The sequence below is a fragment of the Pieris napi genome, chromosome 7, assembly GCF_905475465.1.
Source record: "Pieris napi chromosome 7, ilPieNapi1.2, whole genome shotgun sequence".
NCBI classification, from domain to species: domain Eukaryota; kingdom Metazoa; phylum Arthropoda; class Insecta; order Lepidoptera; family Pieridae; genus Pieris; species Pieris napi.
Genome location: NC_062240.1, coordinates 6441394 through 6459096, shown reverse-complemented (window position 1 = coordinate 6459096; position 17703 = coordinate 6441394). Strand labels below are relative to the sequence as shown.

At 35.0% G+C, this 17703-nt stretch overlaps 1 protein-coding gene across 6 annotated transcripts in view; it reads right to left on the bottom strand.

The window, feature by feature from the left end:
• LOC125050841 (nuclear factor of activated T-cells 5) overlaps window positions 1-17703 on the bottom strand; it is a 73583-nt gene continuing 55880 nt past the window's right edge. For 3 of the 6 annotated variants that reach the window (XM_047650889.1, XM_047650893.1, XM_047650891.1), the window contains 11 exons: window positions 13604-13780; window positions 12863-13180; window positions 12484-12583; window positions 10445-10627; window positions 8723-8906; window positions 8029-8213; window positions 6625-6805; window positions 4519-4658; window positions 4270-4392; window positions 2896-4108; window positions 1-2227 (listed from right to left, as the gene is read on the bottom strand). In XM_047650889.1, coding sequence (XP_047506845.1) covers window positions 2223-2227; window positions 2896-4108; window positions 4270-4392; window positions 4519-4658; window positions 6625-6805; window positions 8029-8213; window positions 8723-8906; window positions 10445-10627; window positions 12484-12583; window positions 12863-13180; window positions 13604-13780 — 2809 coding nt within the window. In that variant the 3' untranslated portion in view covers window positions 1-2222. The remainder of the gene's footprint in view (window positions 2228-2895; window positions 4109-4269; window positions 4393-4518; window positions 4659-6624; window positions 6806-8028; window positions 8214-8722; window positions 8907-10444; window positions 10628-12483; window positions 12584-12862; window positions 13181-13603; window positions 13781-17703) is intronic. The other 3 variants (XM_047650892.1, XM_047650895.1, XM_047650890.1) reach the window with 2 other exon arrangements.

Sequence of the window (17703 nt, the reverse complement as noted above, 5' to 3'; positions counted from 1 at the left end):
TATTTTCCATAACATTTAATCAATTACATCAAAACAAATAACATACATGATTGTAACACCGGCAAGTTGCATTGATATTTCGACCGACTAGAGATCTGCGCGTGCGCGCCCCTTTACTATGGACAACATGAAGAAACAGGCGCAACATAAACAATATTAAAGTCGTTTATTACCACGGAGAATTTTCTGCATCGAATAATATGCCGAGTGGTAGCATTTTATAGTTTATAATTAAAAATAATATTACACCTCTTTTTTCATACTAATAACAAGAACTTAACTTCGTTGATAAATGCGTCGTTTTGTGCCTTTTTTAGGGGAAGACAATTCTTATACCACATATGTTGAAAGCCCAATATATTCTAAAGGATACATAAAAATTTGATTTATCGCGTCCCAATAGGTAGGTAAAATTAATAAATATAATTCCGTATATTTAAATCTATAAGATTAAAAATCTATATAATTTTGGCAATTTGTAGAATTTTTGTGTAGTGATGCATATGGTCCCTGTAATATAGCTATATATGCTTATATATGCGACATGCTCAACGTATTTAAAATAAAATATTCAATTTGTCAAATGTTAAATTCGGAATGTTGTTCAATATTAAATAAATGCGTTAAGCAGTCACTATACTCTTCTTTTAAAGGCACGTTCCTGTCTAGACAATTTAAAGGACAAAATTGGTATAAATTATTCGACCAACCAATATATTTATAAACTATCATTTAATATTATTGTTCTTTGGGTAATCGATTTAAAAATAAAGTTGTGAAGTTTGGCAAATATTATGAGTATTTGTTTGTTAAAGATACCTTAGTTATTGGGCACCGTTATCTACCGTACCTATATTTTAAATGTATTGAATGCTACATATAAAATATATTTAAATAAAAACTCAATTTTCCGTCACCAGCAAAGCTGTAAGCTTCGCAACATTGAGTAGTGCTTTGTCATAACTTAGCTACCGCACATCATTAAACCAATGAAAAATATTTAAATCACAAATGTTACTTTAAAATGTTAAGTTATAGTAGTGTTATTTAATACAATATTTACTGTTATACAGTTCAACAAAATGCAATATAACTAAAATTACAAATAGTACTTATAGGTCACCTTAGTACTGGTTTAAAAAATAACTGTGTATGTAGGTGTCCCAACAGACCACCAAAAATATTATATTAACAATACAAAACCATAGCAACATACGTAAAAACTATAGTTATTCAACTTGCGCAAAACTTAAAGGTACATCAGTATATTTATAATATAAAAAATTATACTAGTTATCTATACAAATAGAGATTAAAATTCAAAAGTAGTTTCAGGACGTAAGATTGATCGAATAACTTAATATTTGGTTTTTGTCAAAAAGCAATTAACGTCGGCCAAACAACTTCGACATCAAAATAATTCGCACATATAAACCTAACACGTAGTATCCTAGAGTAACATAATGGCACAATTAACATGTAGCATTCGACAATAGCTATAAAAATGAACATTTATTATATATTTAAACATTTGCTCTATACACATCAGTACTTTTGCTTAAAATTAACTAATTCTCAATAACATCTTATAAAAACGCATTTCATTATTTTATGTGCATTGTCAATAAACTAATTTAAAGCCAATTCGTGTTATTAATCGAATTGTCAGAAATTGCGCAAAACATTTTATATTTTTTCTCGTAAATTTAAATTGTATTCATTAATCGATATTCGGAATGCCTTTTATCAAACACCAGGTTTCAAGCAATCGATATATGAAGAAATAACATAAATACAAAGCTATCTATTATTTACATAAACTTCGAAATATTTAACTATCAAAATACAACATCTCATGTCTCAAATTACAACAAATACATACTTTAATAGCAACAACGAGCATCGACACCGACAAACAACGAACGAATGAAATCCCTCGTTCATTCGGTCACTCGGTAAGTACCAAAGATTCAATTGACATTCGCATCCGAGTCACGATTCCTCATATTAATTTATAGCCCTGTAATACTGACTCTTGATAATTGACACGCCGTCGCACCAATTCATACTCCTAAATATATGAGAATCATTTTGTTGCACGCACTGAGAGATTACGTTAGGGCATCGCACGTCAGTGAATTATTAATTCACATAAAACTGCCCTCGGTACGTCACGAGAAATGCTTTACGAGCTGTGAGTAACGACTGCTGCGAAGCCTCCTTCACACTGCAAAAGACGGCGCCATGTTACTTATCTCAGTCTTAGTACTAAGTTAATCTAGTATGTCATTCGTTTTGCAGTTGTTACAAGAATAAATAATATCTATCTTAACTGGTATCTTATAAAAATCCAACACCACAAAAACACAAACTTTAATAATGTAAATAAGTACTCTTGAAACAACAGCGGTTGAAACAGTTAAATCAGTAAATATAAAATTATCTAATTTTAGAAACACGAAAAAAACACAATCTAACTAAACAATAGCTTTACAAAACCGGGACTTCATTGTTTCTTTGTATACTACTAGTCATTGGTATTCAATTCATTTTAACTTATTTGTATTTATTGCAATTAGTCAGTAACATTGGCGTTCCGGTTAGGTACGGCTCTTAAAGTTTTACATCATAAAATAATCGTAGTAAAGTTTATTAATTGTATAGTAACTACTACCTAATTTGGCTACAATCAAATTTATAGTAATTGTCAAATACTTTGACTAGTGAGACGTAATTATTTCTTTTGGAATATGAAAAATATTTATATAAGTTTATGGTAAAATGCGTCGACGATATGCGTAAAAGCTTATTTTTCATATTCTGAAATTTAATTGATCTGTTTAAAACTACATTTAATCTATTCGCTATAATAAACGTCCATGTGGTAGTACTCACCCTGGTCAAAAGTCGACGGGTTAATATAAGATAGGAGGTCATGGTCGCTCATATCGGTTAGCCCTTGGACAGGGCCCGTCATCTCCTGACTCACAGCTTGACTCACCGCCTGGCTGACGGCCTGACTAACGGCCTGAGTAACCGCCTGACTGACAGCCTGCGACATGGCATCGAGAGGGGTCTCCGGCGGGGGCTCATCCGAAGGCTGCGCGTCCGTCGTGGGCATCACCCCACTCCCGCCCACGCTCTCGTTTGTAAATATATTAGCCGTACTTATGGCCGACTTCACAAGAGCGTTCATCGCCGAATCCGATGTCAAGATCTCGGCGGCTGCGTTCAATATCATAGATTTCACGGCAGAGGGAGGAGTCTTGACGGAGGTGGGTATGTCGGGCATCATCATGAGCTCCTCTTGGGTAGGGCCGGGGGGCATGACGATCCTTTGATTGTTTTCGCAGAGGAGGCTCGGAGAAACCTGCGGGTTGAGAATGACGTCGGGGGAGATGGAGGAGGGAGGCATGGGGGCGAGCAGGTCGGAGCCAGTGTTCCGCTGGACTATAGGGGCGTTGGGGCTCAGGAGGATATCGGACGCGTGGGACGCCGATGACGGAGAAGTGGCGGAACCTGAGAGGTGGTCCTCCACTCGGGAATTAACGAATTCGTCGAGTTTGGCGGCGTCAGAGGGTAAAATGGCAGCCGTCGCCTTCATCGCGTCCTCCACTAGGGCTTCCATCTGAGCGCTCTGTTGCGCTAACCGCTGCTCGATTTGGGACGCTTCCATTTTGGTCATTCCGCTGAACGGATTGTAAGTCTCCTCCCTGTTCTGTTGCACTTGATTGTAAACCATGAGCCTCTGTTCGGTAGTCGATTGAAGCACCGACGTTTGCATGCCCGTGTCGGTCATCATCATTTCCGGATTTAAAACCTTCATTTCGGATTCTAACGGGTCCATTTGAGTCTTGGCGGAGATGAGTTGCTGCATCTGACTCATTTGACCTATGGGCATGATCGGTGGGTCGCCGTATATTTGTCCGCCACCGTCAGAATTAAATATGGCGGCGGTGACAGACTCCACCATTTTGTCAGTCTGAACTTGATTTTGTATGGCGGCGAGTTGCTGCGAGAAAGATGTGATAGACGATTGAGGTTCGCTTTGTGAATTGTTGGAGGGTGATAGCTTTATGGAGTCGAAGCCGCTGACGAATCCAACCTGCTTTAAAGACATGCTATTAAAATAGGATTAGAATTTCCATAAATTCGTGATTACATAACGAGATGAATATCATTCGGAATGAAAGTAGAAAGCGTGCATCCAACATAATGTTTCGCTAATCAATTAGAGAGAAGCGGTAAGTACGGTTATTGGGCACAGACCTGGGGTGGCCCGGCCGTAGCGATGTTCTCTGGCTTCAGCCGCAGGTCCATCCCGGCGAGTCCGTCCGGAGCCGTCTCGTCCCTGTCCTCTCCTTCCGACTGCTGGCTGGACTCATCCGTCACCTGCGCCCAACCAACAACCAACCCCTACTTACTACACGGATACAGACCGGTAAAAATCTCAAAAATAAGCTACATATGGTAAGTCTTAATTAATTTGAATTTGTGAAGAAATGGAAGACAACTCACCTCGCTTTTCAGTCCTAAGGGCGAATGAGGATCGGGCACTATGATGGATGGTCGGCGATTGGGTGGCGCAGGGGGCGGCATGAGCCCCATTCCTATGCCTCCGCCCCACCAGGCCACAGGCCGAGCTTCGCGATCGTCTCCTGAGAGAGAGAGAGCACGATTATTCTTGCACCCTTAGCGTTGCACACGACCCACGCCTTAACGTTTACAGTATCCATTGCAGTCAATAAGTGATGTTTTATTCAATTACTTGTAATCTTTATCAAAAATGCTCACCCTTGATATTCATACCTATTAATTCAATAAACAATCAATTTTTTTAATTAAAATTGTATAGCTTTAAATTACGTTCAGATTGTGGGAAAATCTAACGAGTAATTCATAAACTGAATACACATTATATCTTTAGTAACACTTACATATTGACCGCTTCTTAACCTTGAAGGTTCCTGTACGCTTAAGGAAAATAACATTTAGACTGCAATGGATACAAAACGTTCCGAATTTGTAAGGCGCGAACTAAATCTACATCGGGGGTGTATGGGGGCTGAACTGTCAGTGTACAATTCTTGTTTTGTATTTCTTGTGTAGGAGTTGTGTGTGTAGTAAAATTGTGGTAAGTAACATTTGTAAGTGTATTATGTAAATCCAAAACAGTCTCTACAAACACTTAATTTTACTTTATAATATGAAATTTATGAAAACGTTCACTTTATTATTATTAAGAAAAAAGGGTGCGTGTACTTATGTACGCGCGTAAGAAGTTATACTTCTTTGGCATTATTAAAAATAGTTTTTGATTGCATGAATAATTAATTACAATAAATAATCAAAGACTGGAAAAGGAGTCATTATAGTCAATAAAGTTAAGTTTACCTTTGAAAAATTAAATAAATAAATATTTATTATTATTCTCTTACATTAAGTGTAACATAAATTCTATTATTATTCGAATGTTGTTTTTACATTATCTCCAATGCCGTAGCATCTTCCGTGGGCAATTTCATTCTGATAATTTTGTGTCACGGTGCGCGCGCATCGTAAGATTTCACTCTCATCAATTTTTCATAACGCGCCTAAAGAAGTATAACTTCAATAAAAGACAATTAGAACTGTTTTACACAGAGCTAATAAATCTGATACATCTATTCGATTCCTCTGGGATGTATCTTATCGATTCTGTCTGTACATCTCATTGCTTGTCATTCAGATCAAGCCGTCAAAGTATGTTGAGTAATATACGATGAGTGTAAGTGTGGAGTGAGTCAGTACGAGAGTGTGTCGTTGTGGGTGTGTCAGTACCATAGAGACTTGGGCGGCGCCGGCGGGCAGCAGGCGAGCTCGCTACCTAGACAGACCTAGCTTGAACAGAGCAGAAAGAAATAGTACGCATATACGCATCAGTCATTTCTTTCAATACTATAACTAGAACTGTAAGTTATCTTATACAATTACATGCACAGATGACAAGCTAACGACATTTCAAAGCAATTAATGTTTATACACGCTATTGCGTTCCATACGTATAAGCAATATATTTGCAAAAAGACCCCACGTTATTATGATACAAGTGTTTAAAAACATTCAATAATTCTAATTTAATTGCTTGTACGTACGTTCACAAAGCTTTCTTATACAATATTTTCATTTAAGATATCATTGGATATGGATTCACATTAAACTTCAATTAGTAAGATGATTTATTCATAATAATTATGAGTATAAGAATGCTGAGTTATGAAGCTCCATTGATATTAAACAAGCATTTAGTATATCTTAATTCTTTGATATTCTTAAAGAACAAATAAAAACGATATTTTATTCAGAAAGCGTTGCTTAATCTGTTAGTATTTTGCATTTTTATAAAACAATTATTACACAGCAATAATCATCATTCGACGGAAGCAACATATTGTTAGTAATCATGCAACATATTACAATCATATACAACGATTATTAAGGTTTCGTTGGCATACATATACATGAAGATTGGGCATTTCTATAATTATGAACAAATGAAGTACAAGTGTTATTGTTTTATAATTGTAACTTTAAAAAAATGCACGATCTTCAGTGGTTGCGTAACAAATGAGAGTTGAGACATACCTGTGTGCGCGTGCGCATGGTGTCGCGTGCTGTGCGCCGGACCTGTCTCGAGTGAGGGTGGCGTGTAGAGGAATGAGTGAGGTTCGGAGGTTTTGCCCCCAGATCGTACAAACACTTGTACACCTACGGACTCGGTTATTTCAGGCCTGGCGAATGGCGGGACGCAGCAAACTAAGTGCGTCTGAAAGAGATTGTGCAATTATAAGATTTATACGCCCGAGTTTTATACGTAATTATAGTAATCTATACTAATATTATAAAGAGGAAATATTTGATTTTTTGTTTGTTTGAAATGAATAGGCTCCGAAACTACTGGACCGATTTCAAAAATTCTTTCACCGTTGGCAAGCTACACTATTTACGAGTGACATAGGCTATGGTTAATTTTCAAAAAAATTAGGGATGCTTACTAAAACTTGAATAATCTAACCCAAGGTGTAAAAAAAAACTTCCTTCAATCGCGTGCGCTGCGAAAACTATTAATGATAGAACAAAATGATGTATTACAATTACAATTTAAAATTACAATTATAAATTACATACCACCGCTAGAAAAGGCTATTTATTCGTACCTAGGTATTGATCCTTATCAAAATAAATACCAACGTTTCACATAAGCTACAATTTAATGGCATAACTACCAAAAAAGCATGGTGGATTGGTGTTCTCCTGCCGTTTCTAGTGAATAGTTTACTACTATGTAATATAACAAAAATCTTAGCCACAGCAACGCATGGCCGAGTCTACTAGTAATAATAATAAATAATAACTTTATTTATGACAAAAGGGTTGTGACAGAATTCATATACCACTAGTCCCCACACTAGGAAGGCCCTGTGTTGTGGGTAACTAGAAAACAATTATTACGTGGTACATGTTTAAAACAGATAATAATTTAAAAAAAAATGTGTTATAAATTAAGTGAATGAGTGGGTGTGTTTGCGCATGTATTTGAGAGTGTAGCTGAAAGTTGTTATGATCGTGCACTGTGTCTGTGATACCAAGATATGTAAGATATGTAGTAATGCCTCTCTGTAGATTCGAAATCCAATTTGGCTAGTGTAATTTCTATGTGACTTGAGAGTTTATATCTGGATAGTCTAACGATCTCAGAATCCATAGATAGTTATAGATGTTTCATTGATATAAAAATGAGGAGCAGATACTAAGGGAAAAAAGCAAGAGAGATTTCCAACCTAATAATATGACTTTGATAAATGTATGTAGATTATTTTGATTAATTTTGTGTAAGTTGTACTTGGGGATGGCACTATCACCATATGGAATGGTAGTTCAATGCATAGATTTTTTATAAAAATTCTGGTAGAATCAGTCTAAAATCACCACAAACAAGTAAACTAAATTAAAAAGTTAATAATATAATTAAACATTCTAAGTACTGACCTGCTGCAAAAATTCTTTGTCAGGTACCACTTCCTCTTCCCAGGTTCTGCCCTCATGGACCCCTCTAAAGACCACTCGTGTTTCCTTCAGAAAGTTCTTACCCAGGAGATATAACTCCAAACCTCCCGACGCCGGACATGATACCAACGACTTTCGACACACTTCTGGAACTCCTGGTGGTTGTGCTGGAAGGAAAAGATTTTTTTATTTCTTTGGTTCTAGTTAACAAAAAATACATAATGGCTCGAGCCAGAACCAAAATATTTTCAACCAAACATGTAAAATAGTAACGTACGTCATTCAATTTCGAAGTAGCAATTAATAAAAAATACAAAGATAAATTATAAAGAGACGAACTTAACTTACTTACAATTCTAAAAGTAATTATAATTTTAAAAAATTTATCTAATATAAGAACGTGACACAGCAATACATTGTTTGTTTGCAAAAAATTATGTCCCACATCAATTAACAAGATTACTTCTACAAACCGCAATATCACATCTTTCTTAAGCATCAAATGCTAAAAGATCCTAGTGTAAATCAATATAACGATTTGATCTAGCTAATTTGTTTAAACTATTACAAATTAAAGTAATAAGTCACTTTAGTGCAAAAATTATCAGGATTTGGATTTATCTTATACTAAGCTAGCATCTAGTTAAAATGTGTAAGAAGCAAGTTTCATACTCACTGCATATAATTTGAGTAGAGCACACTTGCAAAGTTTCAGAACGTCCAGCAGCATCAACTATTTCAGTTCGGAAGACCATGCGACACCGGGTGGATTTTTTCTTCCCTCGAGCTGCGTGAGGGCCGCCAACTCCCGCTCCTCCTAAAGATTCTCCAAAACGGTGTTCTACGTCTACATTACGCTCCTAAAAACAGAAACATGTAATTTGTATTACACTTGCATTTTATAAATAATTTTTAGCCTAAATATTTATACGGAAAGCTTCATATTAAATAAGATAAGCGAAATTAATTATTCAAGTATTACGTAACGTATTTTGGGAAAGGGGGGGGGGGGTTTCCTTTTGTGAAACGTTACGATGCGGGGCGGGGATTAAATTACGCGTTTTTGTTCATATTTTTTTCGACTTACACCACATAACTAAAGAGTTACTAGGTGGTCACGAAACGTTTTACTATACTTGGGTACACCTACTGTACTTGGATACTGAAAAACGTTACGGCCAGTTACATGGGGGGGGGGGGTCAATAATCTCCAAAAATAGCGTTACGTAATACTTGAACGCTCCCCAATACGCTGGAATAGAGCCAAAAGAGAGAACCATATCATGCGATCTTTAAATCTGATGATTTAAAGATCGCATGATATGGTTGAACAAAAATCATTCAAAGGGCAAAGTAGCTAGAAGTTGCAACAGGAAAATGATAATAGTTCCGAGGGCTGTCTATTGTCATGATATGTGTGCTCCAGTAATCGGCACATTGACCCTAGATAGTGCAAGACGAAGATTGGGGACAAAGGGCGATGCTACTATATTAACGTCCGATTGCTTATCTAACGTTCGCGTGGCTTTGTAGTTTAAAATTTGTATAGGCTATGATTTTGTTAGATAAAATTATTAAATAATAAACATAGTGGGTAAAGATTCATTATGTAAGATTTCTTTATAAAGCAACATAACAATAACCATATTAAAATTATAAAACTAATAATAGGGGGCGTCCACAAATTACGTGAGGTGTTTTTTTTTCAAATTTTCTGTGACTCCCTCCCCCCCTGGTGAGATGTCGTGAGATTTTATTCAACCCCCTCCCCCAACCCCCAATCTCACGTGAGATTTTTCAAAATGTGGGTTTCTTACGTAAACTCGTTGAAAAAGAAAAAAAAATTGCTTCGTGCTTTTATTTACGACTAAAACTAAATAAGTGAAAAGTTGAGCGTTTAGGTATGGAGTTAGCGGGAAGTTGCAGAGATGGCCTTTTGGGTCAACCGTTTTCCTAAATTTTTTTTTTCAATCAGAAAAAAAATTGCGTGATATTTGCCGAGACCCCCTCTTAAACAACTCACGTAATTTATGGACGCCCCCTAAACCTTTTTACTGAAGAAACAAACAAATTTACAAAATTATTCAACACGAATATTTTTTGCGACATTGAGGACTTTGTTCAAGTGAAGTTGCCAAACTTCTACATCAATGAATTTATGAATTCGGTCAAGGTAAATGTCTCGAATATTTTTATGAATAAAGTTATCAAATCTCTCACAGAATATCTGAAGGATAAATATGTTTTATTTGTCACGCTAAATATACAAAATTAAATATTATTTTCGTTTTCTTTCAGCAATATTCAGTGTATGATTAGTACAATGTCCAAATCTGGTAAAGAATATTCTATAATATTCTTGTGATAAATCCTGATTATTTTAAGCATAGAAACGTACCTTCAAAATCCCGACACAGTCACAGGTGACCTGCCAGTTCTTGGGTGGTTCCAGGTCGATTTCTATGACGACGGTACCATCTTCCTTTCTCTCCTTACATGGAGTTGAATTTTTGCCTGACACTCGACACGCCTGGTAAAACATGTGTGGCGCCACTCGGCCTGTGTCTGTGCCGATAAATACCTGTAATAAATTATCAGAAATTTAATTAAAAACGATAAATTGTAGTTTTTAATGTTTACAAGATACACCCTCATTGATAAGAATTTTGACAACTAAATTTCACACTTAATTATCGCGATATTTCTTATTATTGAATCGTCCGTTGAGAACCAGGTTTTCTTTGGAATATTTTTATCAAATTTAGTACTACGAACTACAGAATAAATATTTTTGTGTAGGACGGAAAAATCTATAATGGAGTAAAGTTGTAACTAAAAAAAAAAAATTTCCTCCTCCTTATTAGACAAGACACACAAAATTGTTCCATATGCCTCGTACGAACTCGAATTACCTGCATAATTCGCCAATGTTTCGGGTTTAATCTAACAATGACACCAATTATGAGGATATTGCTATTTTCCACCTCACCAAAGAAGATGTGAGATAGTATTTGAAGCCGCGGTAAGACTCTGATTTTGTTTAAGCAGTGATTTGAAATATTAACTATTATTTGTTGTTTTAAATGTTAAATTTCAGTTTTCTTTATATAGTTTTGTCTATTAATGTACTTATTTGTTTTCTGTTTCGTATATATTGTTTATCTATGTAATCTGTTTTGGCTTTCTGTATTGTCTAAGTGTTTTGTTTTATAACATGTATGTTAGCTGTAAGATTACTTATAATTAAATAAATAAAATTAGTATTTAACCTATTTCAATACATTCGTAATATCAAGTAATAAGTACATCTAACGACAAATGTATAATGTTGTCAGTATTATAATCATATTACCATTCGCAATAAAAGATAGGCTGTAACAAGGTGCTTCCTCGTCTTTGGCCTTGAAACGAATTGTTCAAAATTATATTGGGACACACGGTCACTAACAGCACTATGAATTAGCATAATAACATAATTGATATTAAATGATACTGACTGATATCGTCGCTTGAGTGTTGTGTTCGAGCCTGAGCGAAAGTGCTTTTTGGGCTTATAAAATTATGAGGCAAGAACGAATGGATTGTTTGTGTATAAATATACTTTCTCTATGTTAATAATTCATAACACCAAGGTAATTAAGAACATATATCCATGTTAAAGAATTAAAATCTCTAGAGTTTTTAAAAATCGACTTAATGTAGGAAACCTACTACCTTTTGGAAAAAAAAATATTATTCAATCAATGATTATTTGCGTGAAATATTATAATAAATATTAATTTCATATCGTAATAATATATTAACGTGATGATGTAGTGATAAAGTAATATAAGAATTGACTATAATGTAATTGTAACTTCTATTCTACTTTTTAGGACAAACTGGCAGAATATTCGAGCTTTAGACCGTAACATTTTTGTAGCATATTTTTGCAAATAAATTATTATTATTGAATATATAAAAAACTATTTAAAATTTGAGAATGGTTTGTTATAGTTAAATGTTTAATAGTGTTTATAATAGTCTTGAGAATTTTAAATATTCAGTTGAGTGTTTGACGTGACAACGTCTTATAATTCGATGGAGCCGGCTGCACGCACGAAAAAACATGACTCATGCGGCGTTACCTCGCTCTGAGGCGTTCCATTTAAAATTGACATGATTGTATTTATGCGTACAAATAAAGGTCACTTGATCAATTCAATAGTGATTTCCATTTACCTCCTTCTCTATATCCACACAAAATACCTATAAAACAAATAAAATTTAAATTTTCTTTTGAAAAATGCAACCATTCCATCAATAATTTCTTAAGACGTTGTCACGTTCAACTATCGTCAGTAAAAGTTGGTTTACAGAGAACCGATTTTTTGGTAAACTAGGAGATCAAGGCAGATTGTTAAAATAGAGTCTACGACTATAAGGAAAAATTATTACCTGTAAAACTGCTGGCTTATCATAACCAACTAGCTTCACTATTGGGAAACCATTACCGGAGTTGTCCTTCACAGCCCCTCTACTTCCCTCAGTCTGATATCTGGAATTAATAAGGAGTCAAAAAATTATATTGCCACTCCACAGTATGATTAACGCGGAACGAGTCGTACTTAAATCTGTCCGTAAACTTCCAACAGAATAATTCGTACATGGAAGAAGTAGTCGGCTTTGCATTTCTATCAGGCAAAATTGTTATATTAACAACATTTAGGCTTTAGCGATACATTTCTTTGTTCAGAAATTTTCGATAAAGGAATAATATTCAGTATCATGGATAATTTTATATGCGACTCGAGGTTTTAAGGGTTTTAATATTCACCTCGCTCTGTGTTGCGATTCGGGCTGGCACAGTATCTGTAACTCCACTGTGCCATCTTTGGACTTGCTCGAAAGTGGCGCGGCTAAACCAGGTGGCCCGGCATGCGTCATCGCAAGAGCTCTTCTTCTGGCGAGAGCCTGCGCCAGTTTACCCCCGTATTTGCCCCCCAGCTTACCAGATAGCTTGCCCCCTGTGGCGTACTTGCTGGCAAGCTTACCAGACGTGCCCACCTTTCCGCAAGATCTGTATGACGGTTCTTGAAATCTACTCGGTGATTCTGATATTGTTGGACTAGATATACTGCACCCAGCTCGTATCCTGAAAAAAAATATTATAATAAGTCAGGCGAAACATTAAAAAATATGGGTTTGTTATTTACTGTATGTTATATACTAATACAAGTAGTTAGTATTTTGAACATAGACTTTTGGATATACCTGATTTTTGGACAAATATTAAATGATTCACAATATAGTGTTTGACTAAGTTTGCTGTAAAGTACAAAATATCCAATATACGGATCTAGGTAAACTACTTTAAATAAGGTAATGGTAATTAATGGTACTATGCAAGTGAACATCAAGTGTTTTAGTTCAACTAATTATGTAAATGATCATTCATTAGTACGAACTACGTAGGTGGATGAATTTGAAGTGCTATGGATGCAGCATTCTAAGCGATCGAAGTCACTTCAACGTTGTGTACACAGTCCTGAAGAAAACGTATTAAATTGAAACGTACGCAGGCGAGGGCAGAGTGGCGGACCCGGCGTCCAGCGGAGCGGGCGCAGTTGCGGGCGCCACCGGCGGTGCGAAAGAGTACGCATCATTCGCGTCGTCACACTCGACCTTAACATCGGAATCGACACGACGACGTTTCGCGTCAGGCTGATCCCAGTCTTCAGGCGCATCTGACAATCTGCGCATATCCGTCACAATTTTTAATTTTGGCACTTTTGGATTTATAATAAATAATTTAACCAAAAGTTTAAAAATAAAGTTAGTGAAATGCTTTATTAATAGTTATGTTTGTTATTTACAACTTATTAAGACTTTATATACTGACCAAGAAAAAATCATCCTAAGCTAAAAATAATCAGGGAATTGCACTATAAAATATATCAGGGATTAGGTTATTAGGCTATTTAATTTAGATCGAGGTCTGGTCTCAGTCTATGTATGGAATTTATTTTATAAAAACAGTCTTCGTATGGTCAACTGAGCGCGATGTGGCGTTACAATTATTTATACCGAGGAAGGACACGAATAAACTCGTTGACTTAATAAAAGTAAAGTATGTCAATGTTTTCCTGTCTAACCAATGTGTACTTGTCTGCCTTAAGTCTAAAAAGTTTATTTAAAACGTAAATAAAACCGCTAAAGAGTCGAACTCATTGGTAATGAATGTCGCTCTCAGACCAATATCTCATATTATAATTAATATTATATATTGCTTTTACTGAGTGTTAATATAAAAAAAAAATAACTCAATATAAACCATTGATACAATTAAGAACGAGGATTCGCAATCCAATTTTAGCTTAACTTGTGATATTTTTGGCACGAAGCCGCTGGAATACTCTCAGTTATTTTAAAGTTATAAATAAATTAGTAATGGTGTTAATAACTTTAGCGCAAGCGGTAAAATTGTAAAAGAAGGTTATTTTCGCTTGAGAAAACAGTTTAATCGTCGATAATTATATTTTCGACAATTGAGCTAAATGCGAAAAACTGAAAAACAACAATTATTTTTGTTATTTAGTCTATATAATTCTTTATTTAAATAATATATAAGCGTTCACTACTTCTGCTCCTTTCATTCATTCATGACCCAAGTATTTTAATATTTAATGGCCTGAGAGCTCTTTTATTTACGGAAAAAGACAAAACAAAAGACAGAGTAGAGTGATTAGTTGAGTGTAAACTGAACATATGCCAAAAATACGCCAAAACATGCGGCGCTTTTCATACGCAATTGATGCAGATAATAATAATTTGAAATAATTTGTTTCTATCTTTATTTTATTTTTGCACTCAAACATGTTATAGAAATGATATGCATGTGTGAAAATAACATCAGAACTTAAGAAAGCGCAGCGCTAACCAGATCCATACAACTTTCTCACAATCGAGTAGTTCCGCAATATTGCAGCACACAAAGATAGGGGGACACTTGAAGAAGTCGCATGGGTCTGCCAAGAATCCGCGAATAAACATGTAAATTCATAATTATGTAGGAATAAAGTAAACAACAATAATAGCAAATAAATTAACACAGCAAAGTTTCTATAACGACATAGCGAAAGTCTCTATGGAGTTGCTGAAAATGTCCACCGAAACAATTTATCACAGTTCTATTGTAAATCCGACACAATCTGTTAACAGGACCATTAAACGACGAGCACAAACGTGAGACAGGCGAAAAAAGTGAAATATTGTTTTTTTACATACTTCAGTTTTCAGTCACATAAAATCTGAATAAATTAGGAGATTATTATGTACTTTAAGTTCCATCTAGTTTTATAACCCTGATAAAATATATCTAGTCACAATTAATAGCCAAGCAATATCTGTAGTGGTAAAAGTAGTGGTTACATTAATTTTATCAGTGATAACACTAACCACATTGGTAAACAATTCATCAGTATCTATATATTCTGTATGTATAGTTGTCAAGTAGTTAGCGTTTTAGACACCTTTGTGTGTGAATGTTTTAGAAATATTGGTTTTAACTTTGCACATAAAACTACATACATATAACATCTAGTCCTTACTATACACAAAAACGAAAAGTTTAGTACGAATCTGCAATTTTAGTTTTGATAAATTCTACCGTATAGATTTTCAATGTGTCTTCCGTTTGTAAAATTAAGTATAGTTTGAGCATCGTGGTCAGCAAGGAAAAATCTCGACCGGACAATCAGTTTCCACCGCATTCTGTCCAATGCGTCTCTTATTACAGTGTACAGTTTTGAGGACGACGAGACTTTCGCTTGATCGATCATCTGGGTAGTGCCACGTGATCTTTTGCCTTCTATGTTACCAACAACGATCCGTTTCTCCAAGTTCTCATCGCCCCTACGCATTGTATGGCCGAAATATGAGATAATTTGTTGTGGCATATGGTAGACAGGCGAGTGCGTATGCGGCGCTTAGATCGATGTATCTGTCGCAGCCAACTAACTTAATTAGCTGTTCAGTTAACAGCCTAGCCGTTTAACTAAACGGTGCCGTTTAACTAGCGGCCTGAAAGATGTTTAGCCAGTTGATTAAACAGATAGGCAAATGACTTGGATTTTGACATTTCAAATCCTAGCCTGTTCAATGTCAATTTAAATTTAATCCCACTTTCTGCCACTTTCAAACTCGAAACGAAATTCTTCAAACTGTCAATATGGCGTCGGCAAACCACAACTTTGATGGTGTTTTCCAAAGTTTCATGAAAAACAACAAGTACAAGGGAAGAGTGTAGTGACAATAATAATGTGAATTTGATTCAAGCAAATTTATTTTATATTATTAAAATAAATATTTTTTATATCATATGTTTCATCTTTTTTATTTCTGCCAAATAATGACTCTATTGTACGAATGGCAAAAGCATTAGCCAGCCAGTTTATTAAATGTTGTAACAAACGCTACGGCTGATTATCTTTCAGGCCGCTAGTTAAACGGCGCCGTTTAGTTAAAAGGCTAGGCTGTTAATTTAACGGCTAATTAAGCTAGTTGGCTACGACCTATCGATGCGCTTCACACTCCACGGTATTCTTAATATGCGGCTCCCGTGCCAACGATGCACGGTCGTTATTTAGTTTTTCGGGCCACATAAAGTTAAGAGTTTAACAAATCATAATGTTTGATTAAATAATATTGTTTTTAATATTCTCTTATACATGCGTAGACAAAATAAAGGTGATATAATGTAGTATTTCATCAAACAATTACCAATTCCATGTAATTTTTTTATGCTACAATATGCTAATGTATTGCGGTTTCCAGATAAGAAAGAGTAGGTATATTAGGCGTGGTTACAAATAATATTTCGCTTGCTTGATACCTTCTATACGCGATAGGTAGTTTATCTAAAAATTACACCACAAAGGATGGTTTCGTGGCTATAGCATATATAGCTTTTTAACAATAAACGTCTCGCTTACATAGCTATATCTTTGATTGAAACTTAAGAACGACAAAGGCACACAATTGACCAATTCGAGTATTTTTTAAAATTTCTTGAACTCTGAGAAAGTTCTATTCAGAGAAAAATTATAAAAAATATAAAAAGAAAATTGAAAAATTTAATGCCTAGGTTTTTATTTCAGAAAAGAGTAGTCTCTATGGTAGCGAAACGAAGTTCGCCAGGGAAGCTAGTTATTAATTTAAAAAAAAATAAACAAGTGAATTCAGTTTTTGTAATTAATTAATAGGTATATTCTATCTATTCGTATTTAGAAAAACTTTGTATCTGTTATCGCAATTAAACATTTTCTATTCATTATGGTTATCTACGAAGGTCAAATTAAATCCATCTTAGTTTTCTAGTTAATCGACAAGAGTTTAAACTTTTACCTATACTTTCTAAATGACTTATCGTCACTGAATGATATCCTCGTATGTCAAAAAACCATTAGTTTTTTATTCTTAGACTCTTATGTCATTTAACTGGTATAATCATGAAGTAAAGACTTATTTATCTTATTAATAAATAAGTCCTTTTTACCATTAATAACTATGACCAAAAATACAAAACAATATTTTAACTGAACATTGACGAAATTAAACATTTTTTTCGTTTCCTGTAATGTATGGTTCTCTGGACATACGAGGTTATCAATCTACAGC